Here is a 14,581-nt window from a genome sequence, read left to right on the forward strand (position 1 = left end):
TAAACATCATTCTTGGGGCCTTGCAGGTTTCAGGCAGCCTTCCCTTACTCTGGGAATGGGTGTTGTACTCTCCACTGGAGGCTCCTCCTCTGAGGAGGAAGAGAGGGCCAGAAGGGGGAGGAGGCCAGGAATCCATATTCACCCTCCAGGGGAGCCACCTTTCGGAGGACAGGCGCAGGCAAAGGGGCGCAGGGCCAACAGGAAGTGCAAGGTGGAAGGGGCCACAGAAGACGCCACTATCCTGCTGCCAGAGTTTACAGGCAGCGAAGCAGCTACCTCAATATGTCTGAAGTGTATTGCTGAAGGAGGCTGCACCTCTCAAGGGAGACAGTGACCTCAATTTGTCAAATGATGGGCCCTGAGATCAGCTCTAACTGAGTGGTTGGACACCCCATGCCAGTTGCATTGAAGGTCACGGCTACCCTCAACTTCTATGCCTCCGGCTCTTTCCAGGGGTTGATGATCTTTGCGGAGTCTCCCAGTCTGCTGTCAACAGTTGTGTCAAGCTGGTAACAGACGCTCTGTTCAGGCATGTATTGACTTTCATTCACCATCGCTTGGACGAGGCCAGCCAAGCGGAGCGAGCCAGAGGCTTCGCAGCAATTGCTGAGTTCCCCTGTGTCCAGGGTGCAATCGACTGCACACATGTGGCCATCAAGGCGCCAGCAGGTGAGCCGGTGCCTTCGTCAACAGGAAGGGATTCTACTCCATGAACGTGCAGATAGTGTGTGACCACAGGAGGCTGATTCTGCAAGTCTGTGCAAGGTACCCAAGCAGCTCCCATGACGCATACATTCTGAGACACTCCCAGGTGCCGAGGCTCCTCAGTGCTCCAGCCTGGCTGGATGGATGGGTGCTCGGTGACAATTGCTATCCCCTCAAAAGATGGCTCATGACGCACCTTCACCGTCTAAGAACAGAGGCTGAGAAGTGGTACAACAGGAGCCATGCCTCCACATGGGGTGTGGTAAAGAGAACCATCGGTCTTCTCAAATTGCACTTCCAGTGCCTGGACCATTCAGGGGCACACTGTAATACCCCTAGATCGTGTGTGACTGACAGTGGTTGCATGCTGCGCTCTCCAAAATCTGGCACTGGAAAGGGGGGACACAGTGGAGGAAGAATATGCAGATGCAGATGATCTGGCTGCACACGATGAGTCCAGTAGTGAGTCCGAGGACGAGCACGCTCAGAAGAATGCTAAGGGGATAGACGCTGACCCAGGCAACCTCCAGGGATGCAGGGACACCAGGGAAGGTTTGATCCAACAATCCTTCAGCTAGCCCACCGCAGGTGGACCTCCAACACATGACAGGGCTGCAGGCTCCATACTCAATACCTGAGAGCAACATCTGCCTGGTTAGGAACATTAACTATGTGCCTTGTCAATAAAGCTCAATGACAAACAAGTCACTCATGGGTTTCCTTACACTCGCAGAAGTAACGAAGCACCCTGAGCCTTGTTCAGAACTAAAACACTTAATGATTTTATACAACAGAACAGAAATGAAAGTTCATTCAGAGGTGTTGAGCTGCACACCATCTAATAAGCAACTTATACAGGGGCAACAGAAAACCACCAGTGAAAAATCCGTGGTGTGTCTAAGGTGCCTTACGCTTACGTTTTCAGGTGCAATGTCTAGGTGCTCCCCCCATTGCTGGCACTGGCATTGGAGACAGCCTGCTCACTCTGCTGTCCTGTTGGCCTTGATGACCTTGGCGAGCATCCTCTGGCCCGTGGAGCCTGTGATGGCCCCGCCTGGTAGGGAGTGGCCAATGGCACGGCTGGCATCTCCCCAGTCACTGCAGCCTCATCGGATGGCATGATCATTGGCAGAGGGGTGAAGGGGCAGCTGCCCTCATCCAGAGCACCCTGAGAGGTGCTCGCAGAGATGACAGGCCAATGTGAGGTCACTTTGGACCTCCCTGCTCACCACTGATGGATGGGCACCTAGCTGGGATAATGGGTGCCCAATCCACCTCCCACACTGACACTGACCAGCAGAGGTCAATGCCGCTGTGAGGGCTTGGAGGTCTGAGTGCATTCCCAGGAAGTCCTGATTGTTATCCTGGAGGAGCCTTTCCATGAGAGTCACCTCTCTCTCCATGGAGGAAGCATTGTGCTCGGCCATGAGGGTCAATGCATTGCTGATGCTCCGCATGGACTCCTCCATCACGGAGACCATGGCACACATTGCCTCATGTATCTCCGCCAGATTCTCCCGCAGTCCCTGCTGGACCTCCAGCATCTGCTGCCTCAGGGACGACTCCAGAGGCACATCATCAGCCACCGACCGAGCATGTTCCTGGTCCCCTGCAGTTCTCTGACTGCCGGCGCCATGGACACTCTCTGTCTCTGCCTGCACCTCAAGTGAGTGTGAAATGCCCTCATCCTTGTCCCCCGGGACACTACCAACACTCTTATCCCCACCGAGGTGCTGGTATCTGCGTTGGTGCCTGCCTGGCTGAGATGGTGTGACGCTGGTGCGTGTATCTCTTCAGGGCCCTCAGGTGTCAGTGGCAGGCCCTCTGCCTCCTCAGTTTGGGCATGCTCCAGTTAGGCTGAAAGGAAGAACAAGGACATTTGATTAGTTGAAGTCGTAACACTGTTAATGTGCATGCCTGGCCCCAGGATCAGGATGCGCTCCTCCTTCCATGATCAATGGGAAACCCATGTTGGATGCTGAATTCAATAAACAGTCAACAGTGGAATAGTTGCAATGACAGACATTGTGACCTCAGTGCACGGCACTCTTACCTCCCACTGGCACCCCAACCTCATTGCTGCCGGTAGACCTCTCCAGCTTGAGAGCCTCCTGCTTGTATCTGGTTAGTATGAGTAGTAGAGCCTGGCCTCCTCCAGTCCGCATTTGTTCAGCATTATTGTGTACGGTCTTCTCCTGAAAGGAGAGAGGAGCATTGATTAGTCCACCCTGTACCTGGATTGCCATTGCAGCCCCACCTGAGTGAAACATTGCAGGGCTCATGTGATTCGTGAGTCTGGAGCCGCCATATACTCACTCCAACCAGCCAGGGCTGACCCCCAGATACTGCCTCCACCACATTTGCCATTCACGCTGTATGACCTTTCAAAGCAAGGAAGCACTACCACCTAGAAGGACAAGGGCAGCAGATGGATGGCTGCCCCACCACCTGGAAGTTCCCCTCCCAGTCAGCCAGCATCCTGACTTTGAAATGTTTCGGCATTGCAGCACTGCGCCTAGGTACAGGTCCTTGAGGTCGCCCCTAAAATAGTACTGTGGGTGTAAGTGCACCACATGCAGTGAATACAGAAGCTAGCTCAGCACCACCCTCTCAGGGGCAACAAGGCATGGGCAATAAATGCTGACCCACCCTGCGAGGGCAACATGCCATGAATGATTCAATGCAGTAACTACATTCAGAGTTGGGGGGTGGGGGGCCAGGGGAGCCAACCTAACTGCTGTGCTAAGTGACCCATTCCAACACAGTACTCACCCTTCGCGATCGCAAGAAGTCATTGAACTGCTTGCGACTGAACCCAGGTGCGTTGCACACATTGTGTGCGCTGACCCCTTCTGCCACCTCCTCCCAGTTTTGTCATGTGGGGTGTGGCCTCCTCCTCCCGTCCCTTGGCACGATGATTTTGCGCCGTGCTGCCACCTCCTCGATGAGGGCAGCGAGACACTCATCCGTGAATCTCAGGGCCCACTGCCCCACCGAACTGCCTGGCCTGCTCTCCGAGACCGCTCTCGGGAGCCCTTCTGTGCGCGTGCACAGTTTTTAAACAAGCCGCCGAGTCACCATTGGACCTGGCAGTCATTGGAGACCCATCGCAGCCTACCCCCTTCCGCTGATCTCGAGAGCTGCGTTTCACACTGGACAGGCCTTAATTGGCCTGCCCACATAAAATGGGACAGAGCCAATCGCGGGCAGGGATCAGCTCCGCGCCTGCCCGTGACCACTCCCACACAGCCCGTCTGACATGCTGAAAATTCTCCCCATATGAAGGATATAGAGACACTTATGGTGAGAGTGGTAAATACAGGGTGTAAAAGTCCAAATTATTTTTGTATCAATGCAGTGTAACCATGATCTTTATTTGAATAAGATGTTTTCAGACAGTATTTGGCAATGACAGTAGTATCACACAACAACCTCTTCTGGTGACAACTGATTGCATTACCTATTGTAATAGCTGATCCTAAATAGCACATAGTTGAGCTTATTAGGCTCTGTCATCATAGACACAGTTATATGAAAGGCAAGCTAATTTTAATTGTCACACAAGAAAAACATGTAGAAGCAACCTCAATAATCCATTCAATTAAAGATGTTTCAACAAACTCTGCAATATGTACAGTTAAGCAAATAAGTTTGAATCAATTATTTCTATTGTATTAAGAGTAACAAAAGATGCAGCATTTAAACAATGCCTTCTCACAGCATCAGGGTGTCTGGACTTGCTTTATAACCAATGGATTACTTTTGAAGAACAACTGATATCAGATGGGAAAATACAACAACAACAATTTATAAAAACAGAATTACCTGGAAAAACTCAGCAGGTCTGGCAGCATCGGTGGAGAAGAAAAGAGTTGACGTTTCGAGTCCTCATGACCCTTCGACAGAACTGTCGAAGTTCTGTCGAAGGGTCATGAGGACTCGAAACATCAACTCTTTTATTCTCCGCCGATGCTGCCAGACCTGCTGAGTTTTTCCAGGTAATTCTGTTTTTGTTTTTGTTTTGGATTTCCAGCATCCGCAGTTTTTTTGTTTTTATTTTTACAACAATTTATACTTCTATAGCACCTTTAACATAATAAAACATCCCAGGGCACTTCACAAGTGCATTATAAAACAAAATATGGCACTGATCTGCATGAAGAGATATTAGGTCAGATGACCAAAGACTTGATCAAAGAAGTAGATTTTAAGGAATGCCTTAAAGGTGGAAAAGTGAGGAAGAGAAGTGGAGAAGTGCAGGGATGGAATTCCAGAGCTTGTGATCTGGGCAATTGAAGGCGCAGTCACCAATTGTGGAGCAAGTAAAATCAGGGACCTCAAAAGGCCTCAATTAGATGAGCACAGATATCTCAGGGAGTTGTCAGTCTGGAGAGTACAGAGGTAAGGGGTGTTGGGGAGGATTTGAAAACAAGGATGAGAATTTAGAAACCTAAGACACTGCTTAACCAGGGGCCAATGTAGATCAGTGAGCATAGGGGTAATAGGGGAATGAGATTTGCTGCGAGTTAAGACACAGGCAGTAGAGTTTTAGATGACTTTATAGGAAAGGGAGAATGTGGGAGACCAGCCAGGATTGTGTCAGAATGATCAATTCTAGAAGTAGCAAAGTCAAGAAAGAGGTGTTTTGCAGCGGATGAGCTGAGACAAGTGCAAAGATGTTTCAGAGGTGGAAATTGGCTGTCTTGGTGATGGCGTGAATATGTGGTCTAAAACTCATCCTGGGGTTGAAAATGACACCTACATTGCAAATAGACTGGTTTCGTCCCAGACTGTTATTAGAGGAGGGGTGGAGTCAGTAGGTAGGGAATGGAGTTTAGAGAGGGGGCCAAAAACAAATGGTTACATTGTCTTCCCAATATTTAATTGGAGGAAATTTCTGTGCTGGATATCAGATAAACAGGCTGAAAATTTAGCAACAGCAGTGGATACGAGAGAGGCAGTGATGAGGTAGGGCTGGATGTACAGAAAACAATTTCCACACAAGATCTCAAAAAGTAAATGAATAAGCAGCCAGATAATCAGTTTTGATAGTGTTGGCTGGCGAAGTGGCATTGACCAAGACTTGCTGCTCTTTTGATATCATGAAGCTTTCACAGGCAGATGGATGGATTTAATCTATAGCATTACAGTAAGCATTAGCTAGAGCTGTATAGAAATGAGTAAAGGGGACATGCACTCAGTAGCTAGGATTTCTGTGACATAATGGCTATTTATGGTAGAATAATGGTGAGAGTTGTAGGTGCAGGGTGTACGAGAGGGAGATGACAATGAAATGTGGTGCACTGATTGTAGTAATTGAAGGAAATTAAGCAGGGAGGTTGCAGATGGTGGTGGTGTGAGCAGGCTGTAAGGGAGTTGAGTTAGAATTGTTGGTTCAACACATCTCCTTTTGCTGCATTCCAGCCATGTCCTCAGTGCAATGCTCCTGGCATTAATCTCTTCTGCAACCTCTTCCAATTGGCAGTAGAGGTGTTGCCTGGAGGACCTTCTGTTACCTGGGTTGGGGTGTGATGTAGGTGGGAGTGGTGGGGGCCGGTGGAAGAGGAGAGGAACAGAATCTCTTGCCTCATGACAACCATCTGGGCCAAAACCTCTAAAGTGGCACTGGAGATCTTGGGGATCTGATCTGTACCCATTGCTTTCTTCTATCGCATTCCCTGCTGTAGGCAGCCAGACTATATCTTCTCTTTCAGACCCGATGTCTGTGTCTTAAATGCCATCAGTCAAACCATATATCCCCATCACCAAATAGGTGTACAGCCAATGAATAGCTGACTGGAGGTCTGACTCGTGATAATAAGATGGCAGCACCAATTTTATAATCCTGTAATAACAAAATAATTAAGATGGTTCACAAATGCACATGAGGATGCAATTTTTGAGTACTGTCAGGTGTCAAAACAACCAGGAAGCCTGGGGTTTAAGTGATCACTATTTTGCCTGTAAGTTGAGAAGTTTGTTTACACGCTGATTGCCAAATCATTGCAAAAACATATTTGAACACCAAAGGAAAGAATATCTCTGATTTATGAGTTATTTTTAAGGGAATTTATTGTCTAACATAATTGTACCTATTGCATTCCCATTTAGAAAATGTAATTAGTTTTTGCCCTGGCTAGAGATTATGAGATAAATTGCCCACCATTACAAGTTATGAAATTAAATTAAATAAATCTGGTCATTTTATTTTTGTTCTAAAAACCCAACAAGTTTACTAATATCCTTCAGGGAAGGAACCTATCACCCTAATCTGGTCTGCAGCTCTTAGTTAGTGATCACTAAGTGTTTGGTTATTAATTTCTTCTGAAGTGGTCGTTCAAGCCACTCAGGTGTACAACCACTGGACAGAAGAAGGATCCTCATTGCATCTCAGGATGAATAGGGATGGGAAATAAATCTAGCCATGCCAGTGTCTCACCTGAGAAAAATAAAAACATCTCCGAAGTACATCTCTGAAATTATTTGAACATCTCTCTCATAGGTGTCACACATATTATAATAAATTTTCCCATAATTCTTCATCCCTGCTTCATTATGTACAAACTTTGGTTTGCTTTGGGGGTTTAATGTATAAAGGGCCGTATCTTCCAAAGTATGGCAATCACCGCTGGATAGCCACTCTGTTCCTATTTTCTTACACTGTTGTGGAGCTCCGCATTTCTGGCCTGGCCTTCTGAATGGACCTGTACAGAAATGCAGAGCGTACCTATTCTTGGAGATCTTCTTTGTATTGCAGGATCGTCAGGGGAAGTCACGCTATGCCCCTTTTGACGGCACTAGCTGCCACATTTTGGTAACTCTTCATTCAGTAACACACTGAAAAACTTTGGGGCATTTGAATAGATTTTCCCTGTGAAATGAGTTAGGGAAGGTGGGTAGGGTGGCAGGGTGGTAGGTGGCAGGGTGGGTAAGGTGGTGATGTTAGGTCGGGGTAGTTGGAGGGTCGGGGTGGAGTCATAGGGTCAGCGTGATAGTGGGAGGGTCGGGGGGGTTTGGAGGGTCAAGCAGGGTCAGAGGTTTGATGGGTCAAATGGATTCAGGGAGTCAGACAGTTAATGGAGATGTCAGTTGTATAATTACCCAGGGTAGCTATCCAGGTAAGTATGTCAGAACCCTCCCAAGCCTCCGACTCTATCTCAGAGTTGGAGACTTTTTTGGATGTTCTCAGGGAGCAGGGGAATTGCCCATCAGAAGTTGAAATTTCCTGGACAAACCCGCAAAGTACTTGCATTGGGATTTCCGAGGGTTCAGTAGTACAACCTTGGGGGGTACGTCCAGACTCTAACCATCCATAGACTAGAAGATCTGTGCCATTGTTTGCTATGGCCATCTTCATATTTTATGTAAAAACTGCTGGGAGAGTAAAATTTTGACTGAGGAACCAAAGTGAATGGGAGGGTCAAGGTAGAGGGCAACATAAGATAGAAGAATAGGAAAAAAGAGATAAATTAAGAAATATTGTTTAAGTATCAGCAAACGAGGATTTTTCAAACCCATAGGAGAGAAAAACTGAGGAAATTAAGGAGCTCCACAGTACTGAGGTCCTGAGAAAATATAAATAAGCAGAAGGTGATGCCATTGCACTTGACTTCAACTCAATGGAAATGCAGGAAAGAGTAGGATGGCATATTTGTAGCTTATGATGAACAAGTTGGACCTTACAACAGTTAATTATTTCAAGTTATGACAACATTATGGAGCTTTGAGGAAAAAGAATAAGTCCTATGCTGCCAATTAAGTTCAATGTTTAAGCCCTGGATCACAGTTAAGAAAAGAATATATTAATAAAGTTGCTATAGATCTCCTTGGTCTCATAACAGGCAACTGCTAGTACCTTTCTGTCAGTTCACAGGAATCAGCTCCATTTATTTTGCAATGGTGAACATGCTGGTAGCTGTGGGCATTTCTGCTCTCGCTCCTCTCTTTACTGTCATGTATATTTGAGGAACCAAGATTCTGATTGCCACAAGATTGATAAAGTGTTAGAATCACTGGCATAAACATAATGCCATGAACTGCACCAAAAAATATGACAAGAAACATGATCTTAAAAAATGTTCTAAATATGTAACTTCCTGCAACAGACAACACTGCAATACCTATTATAGTTGAAAGAGCACCTTGTAGAATGGGATAGCCAAGAGTGTACAGTGCATCAATAGCTCGTTCATTGGCACTTGTTTTATCATTTGAAACAAATGCATATGAAATATGAGCTGTAAAGTCCACAGAAAATCCAATACAAATAACCAAATTAATCATAGATATAGAATCTAAATTGACACCCCAGAAAGCCATAAAACCAGCCACACCCACTAAAACTGATGCAATGGCAAATGTTACCCATAAAGAACAAACTGGATTAGGTATTAAGAGTAAAGAAATGATCAACATGACAGCAGTTGCCACAGTTATATTCTGGACTGTAGTGGTCAGAATTACAAGAAATTGATCAAAGTAGATGAATGCTGGATGATATACAAGCAAAGGGATTCTACATTCCCTTGCCAAATTTCTTAATTCAATCAACATGTTTTTTTGATCAAATGAATCACTGACATTCACAATTTGAATGAAAAATCGTGATGCTCTAATGCTCATTTTATCTTCTGAGAGTTCAATATCTTGTTGAAATGTAGAGACAAAGTTAAACAATTTAGATAAATTTCCAATGAATGTTTTGTTCTCCCTTATATCTAGTGACATCTTTTCAGCACGGTCAATGTACATACGAAGCCAGGACTCTGACAGCTCACGGTCTACATGTGTGCTGTTTTCCAAGCAGCCCATACAGGTTTCAATTTCATCTTGAATGGTGGAATCCCAATATTCCACAGATTCAGTGACAGTAACCATGACTCGTGGTCCATATTCTGAGAAAAAATCACTTTCATCATCATAGAACTTAATCACATATGAATCATCAAAGGCCAGATTTCTGAGATCGATTCCTTCTTTGATGTGTAAACAGCCATAAATACTGCCAGTCAAATATCCAACATACAGGAGCGCCACAATTACCTTGGTCCATCGGTTTGTAAGGAATGGACCATAATATTTCTTAAAGAAAAAATAAACTTTGTGTTCTGATTCTGCACCTGATTCCTGATTGTAAGTCCCACCTACACAACATAATGCATAGAGTTTAGATTCTCCAGGTTTATGATCTTCCTCAACCTTTCTGAACGTCAGCCAATGCTTGTTACTGGCTTCTCTTCTTCCGTTCAATGCGAGAACAGCTCCAAAAAATGTAATGTTGTAAATGAAGCAGAACAGAATAGTTGTGCCTGTGTAAACACAAAATGACTGCACGGATGGAAAAGGTGTCATGACACCAATATAAAAGGCCAAAACATTAGTCAGAGTGGTGATTGTAATAGAAACAGCTGCTTCAGCATAAGTCTTTGCCAGGCGATCTTCAACTTTATCATGCACTTTTGTCTTTTGCCAGTTAGCGAGCATAATAAACATATCGTCCACACCAATACCTGTAGACCAAATGTCATGAATGATAAATCGGTCATTAACATGTTCGGCTTTTAATATCTTTAGTGTAGTGCTCTAGTAATTTAATAAAAGAATATTTCTTTAAAGAAAAGTACGACTGACTTTCTTTTTGCATTCAAGGTATGTAGCCACATGTGCAATTTGTCAAACAGTTGTATAGAGCACTACCATTGAATGTAGGTGCAAAGTTTGAAAATAGTAACAAAAGCAGAAGATTGACTCTATCACACAATTAAGAGTTGCAGTAGATTTTTTTGTTCATTAAAAGTGCTACTTCATACTTTTTCCTGCTATGTGAATAGATAATCCACAGTAGGCAATTTTCATGGATTTTCCTGCACCAGAGAAGCCAGAACTGAAAAAAAGACCTCCCTTTCTGATTGCTTCCAGGCTGTTAGAAATAAAATTAATTGAAGGAAATTATTGTAATCTATTGAAATATGGAATTGCCTCAATCGAGTTAAAGCATGCAGAAATTGTTTCAATTTCTTTTGCAATATTTTAAAGGAGCAAGGTTTGATCCTTTTGTTGTTTTGTGAGAGAAATCCATCCATCTTCTTGGCTTTCATGTAGCCTGGAAGCAATCAGAAAGGGAGGTCTTTTTTTCTGTTCTGGCTTCTCTGGTGCTAAGTTTGCATCTGTATTTCCTAATAGTCTAATGGAAGAATCGAGTTCTTAAATAGAGTGGTCTGGTGACACCTGGAGCTAAAAGAATCCTGTAACTGATAAATAAAGAGAAATCATTGAGCTAAACTGTCATTGCCTGATATTGAGTATTTTTAACTAAATACTTTCTTAACATTATACATTGTGGAAAACGGCTCTTGGATAGCTGAATGTTTGTTTGAAAATTAACATCATGTCTCAATGGATGGCATTATTGTCTGTCAAATTGACTCAAAGTATTAGAGACAACTATTAAAAGCCAACTATTTTTGGTGCAGTCCACCATTTTTGTAATGATTCACACATTGCACAAAAAATAAATCGATATACACCAATCCTTCTCCATCCAATTGCCTCTTGAACCTATCTAGATTGAATGTTTAAGCAGCCTCCTCTGACAACTTATTCCACACCTCTTTAATATTTTGGATGATAAAACTCTGTTTGAATTGTCTTCTAATGTCCCTAACTTTTAATTTGTGTACTCTGGGATTTGAAGCCTTCAACACGGTAACAAATAAGTCTGTCAATTTTGTCAATTTTCTTCATAGTCCAGAAAAATGCAGTTAGACGACCTCAAAGACTTTACTTTTCTAAAGAAATTTCATTGAGGGCTGAATTTTCATGACCACCCGTGAACAGGAAAGCAAGTGGGTGGATCCGTAAATTAGGGTGCCATGCCACTGGCAGTCTGTCCACCCTCCACTACTGCAATTTTTCAAGCTTTTACTACACATATCACCCATGTGATAGAATTGATGGTTTTGGGTTGGTTATTAGAAAAAGAGAAAAAATAGTGACTAAACCTGGACTTTGCATAGTATATAGAAACTATAAAATATTTGCTGGTTAACATAAATACAATGTAGTGCTTTATCTATGTTTAAATTTAATTAGCCATATTCAATATGTGAAGATTATATGGATGCTAAGTTATAGCATAGTATTTACGCAGCTGCAGTGTGTCTTGCTCAGGGTAGGTTTCAGTTACAAGCACCTACTGCGGCCAGAATGCTGCCAAGTTGCAACGTACTACCAATTTACTGCCAAAAATATCTCTGGAACCTGCCAGAACAGAGTCTAGACACAAGCCTGCTTGATGGACAATGATATTCCACAAATTGATGAGATACTGACCTAGAATCAGAAAGGGTGCATTGGCAGTATTGATGGCAAATGATATCCCACAATACAGCAGAAATCCAAATCCTGTAAGCACAGCTAATCCAGCTGATATGACTCCCAGAGCAGCAACCCAGACCTTATTCCTCACACAGTCAAGCCTGAAAATAAATGACATTACTTCTATAAAATAACATTTTATGTGAAATATTTATCATATAAAAGTATGCTGCAAGTTCCATGGAAAATAGCATTACCTCATGCAAGAAATGATGGAAAAGGATATTGAAAGCAAATATGTTACAGAAAAAAGTGGAATAATTCTTTTAGAATTTTTTTCAAATTCTTCTTGCCTTGATACAGAAGTAAAATGTGAAACCTGCAATCAGTGAAAATAAATGTTATTTACATACTATCATCAAGTGACTAAATGCTTCTGAATGTACAGCAGCAAGTAAGAAGACCTCGTTGTCTCATTCATACAGTCTTGCTGTACAAAAGGAGGCTATTCACTATATTCAATGACTTAAAACCAACATTATGCTTGATAATATAAGTATTATATACAGTATAGTATTTTGTAGGATTTACCTGTCAATTAATAATTTTTCAACTATTCTGTAGTTTTTTTAACCAGTTTGAATATTTTATGTAGAATTTACAGGACAAAAACAGGCTAGTTGGCCTAACTGGTCTAAACTGGTGTTAATGCTCCATGAACCTCTTCACATCCTTTTTCATCCACTGTACCTACATATCCTCCTATTCCTTTCTCCCTTATGTACTTATATAGTTTCCCCTTAAAGACCTCAATGCTATTTGCCTCAACGATTTCATGTGATATCAAGTTGCATATTCTTAGCAGTCTTTGAGTAAAGAAGTTTCTCCTGAGTTCACTATTGGATTTATTATTGACTGGCTTGTATGTGGAATAAGCACTGACTTCAAGGGCTGAATTTTCCCCCTGTTATGGGGGAAGTTGAAGGGTGGGCCTGCAAGGTGCGCTTCCGATCGTCACCCCCAATCGGAGGCACGGCGCCAATTTATGTGGGTGGGCCAATTAAGGCCCACCTAGCTAAATGTAGCCTCAGGGAGATCGGCTCAAAATGTACAAAACCTAAAAATAGAAAAATAAAATTTCCCTAACATGTCCCCTCATGTGACAATGTCCATAATTGTCACAAAAACTTTATAAAAATTTTAAAACCTACATGAAACCTCATCCCGCCTTGGATGAGGTTTCATGCATTTTCTAGCTCACGCCGGGGTTCTTGGCCTGCTCTTCAACCTTAAGGTTGGACAGGCAGGTCCTTTAATTACATAATTGACTCTGTCAATGGCCTCAATTGGCCATTGACAGGTCGGCGGGTGCACAGCTGATTTCGCTGCGCCTCTGCCTTCCTGAAAATTTAAATGGGGCGGGGTGACATTGGGAGATCCCCCCGACATCACCGTGCGTCATTTTACGTATCGGTGAGTGGGCCCCGACCTCCATTCGCCGACGCATAATATCCTGCCCCAAGAATCATATTTGGAAAACATTTTTGTTTACAAAATACTGTCACATAATTGAAACAACTTGCCTGAAAAAGCATAACTATGTCATAAAAAGTCACTCCATCAACCACACATAATTGGGTAGGTTTTGATGTTGTGCAATAATGAAAATGAACAAAGCCTCTCATAGCGCTAAGTTGTACCAGTAATCTTTGGGAAAAATAAACACACTGGGCAGAATTTTATGGGTGACTGGCGGGTGGCTTAAAATGTTGCGCACTGACATCGGGCGAGCGTCCTGACGTCAGCATGCAGCATCATGATATTTAGGTGGGCGGGCGTGCTATGAAGCGCGACACGTGCCCGCCATTAATTAAAGGCCTTGTTAAGGCCCTTAACTCGGCAATTGATGCCCATTTTGAGGAGCCTGTGTGATCTTTGCCTTGGCGCACGGGCCCAACGGGCAGGCGGGTAAGTGATTTTTTAACAAACTTGATAGGCACCCCATCCACAAACATTCACTGCCTCTGCCACCGACGCACAGAGGCAGCAGTATCTACCATCTACAAGATGCTCTGCAAGAATTCACCAAGGCTCCTTCGACAGCACCTTCCAAACCCACAGCCATCTAGGACAAAGACAGCAGATGCATGGGGACGCCACCACCTGGAAGTTACCCTACAAGCCAGTCACCATCCTGACTTGGAAATATATCACTGTTCCTTCACTGTCGCTGGGTCAAAATCCTGGAATTCCCTCTCTAACAGTACTGTGGTTGTACCCACACCATATGGACCGCAGTGGTTCAAGAATTACTACCATAACTCGTCATTAAACTTGCTTGAATGCGCTTCATTGCTTCACTCTCCTGACTTCCTGTATTATAATTGAAAGGCTCTTAACGTGTCTCAGGTGTGCATCTCTCTCCATTTGGTAATACACAGTTCAGTTGGGTGCCATTTGACTTGGGCCCCCAGTGCAGTGCACCAGTCCTACCCCCCTTGACATGACTGGCTTCCATGAGGACAATGGCAGGGATTACCACAGTCACACAAGGGAGGGT

The 14,581-nt window shown here is 43.9% G+C and overlaps 1 protein-coding gene across 3 annotated transcripts in view; it reads right to left on the reverse strand.

The window, feature by feature from the left end:
• Positions 1-4,860: 4,860 nt before the first annotated feature.
• LOC121275646 (patched domain-containing protein 3-like) overlaps positions 4,861-14,581 on the reverse strand; it is an 82,146-nt gene continuing 72,425 nt past the window's right edge. For all 3 annotated transcript variants that reach the window (XM_041183152.1, XM_041183151.1, XM_041183153.1), the window contains 3 exons: positions 12,279-12,400; positions 12,037-12,182; positions 4,861-10,214 (listed from right to left, as the gene is read on the reverse strand). In XM_041183152.1, coding sequence (XP_041039086.1) covers positions 8,554-10,214; positions 12,037-12,182; positions 12,279-12,400 — 1,929 coding nt within the window. In that variant the 3' untranslated portion in view covers positions 4,861-8,553. The remainder of the gene's footprint in view (positions 10,215-12,036; positions 12,183-12,278; positions 12,401-14,581) is intronic.

The sequence above is a fragment of the Carcharodon carcharias genome, chromosome 3, assembly GCF_017639515.1.
Source record: "Carcharodon carcharias isolate sCarCar2 chromosome 3, sCarCar2.pri, whole genome shotgun sequence".
Taxonomy (NCBI): domain Eukaryota; kingdom Metazoa; phylum Chordata; class Chondrichthyes; order Lamniformes; family Lamnidae; genus Carcharodon; species Carcharodon carcharias.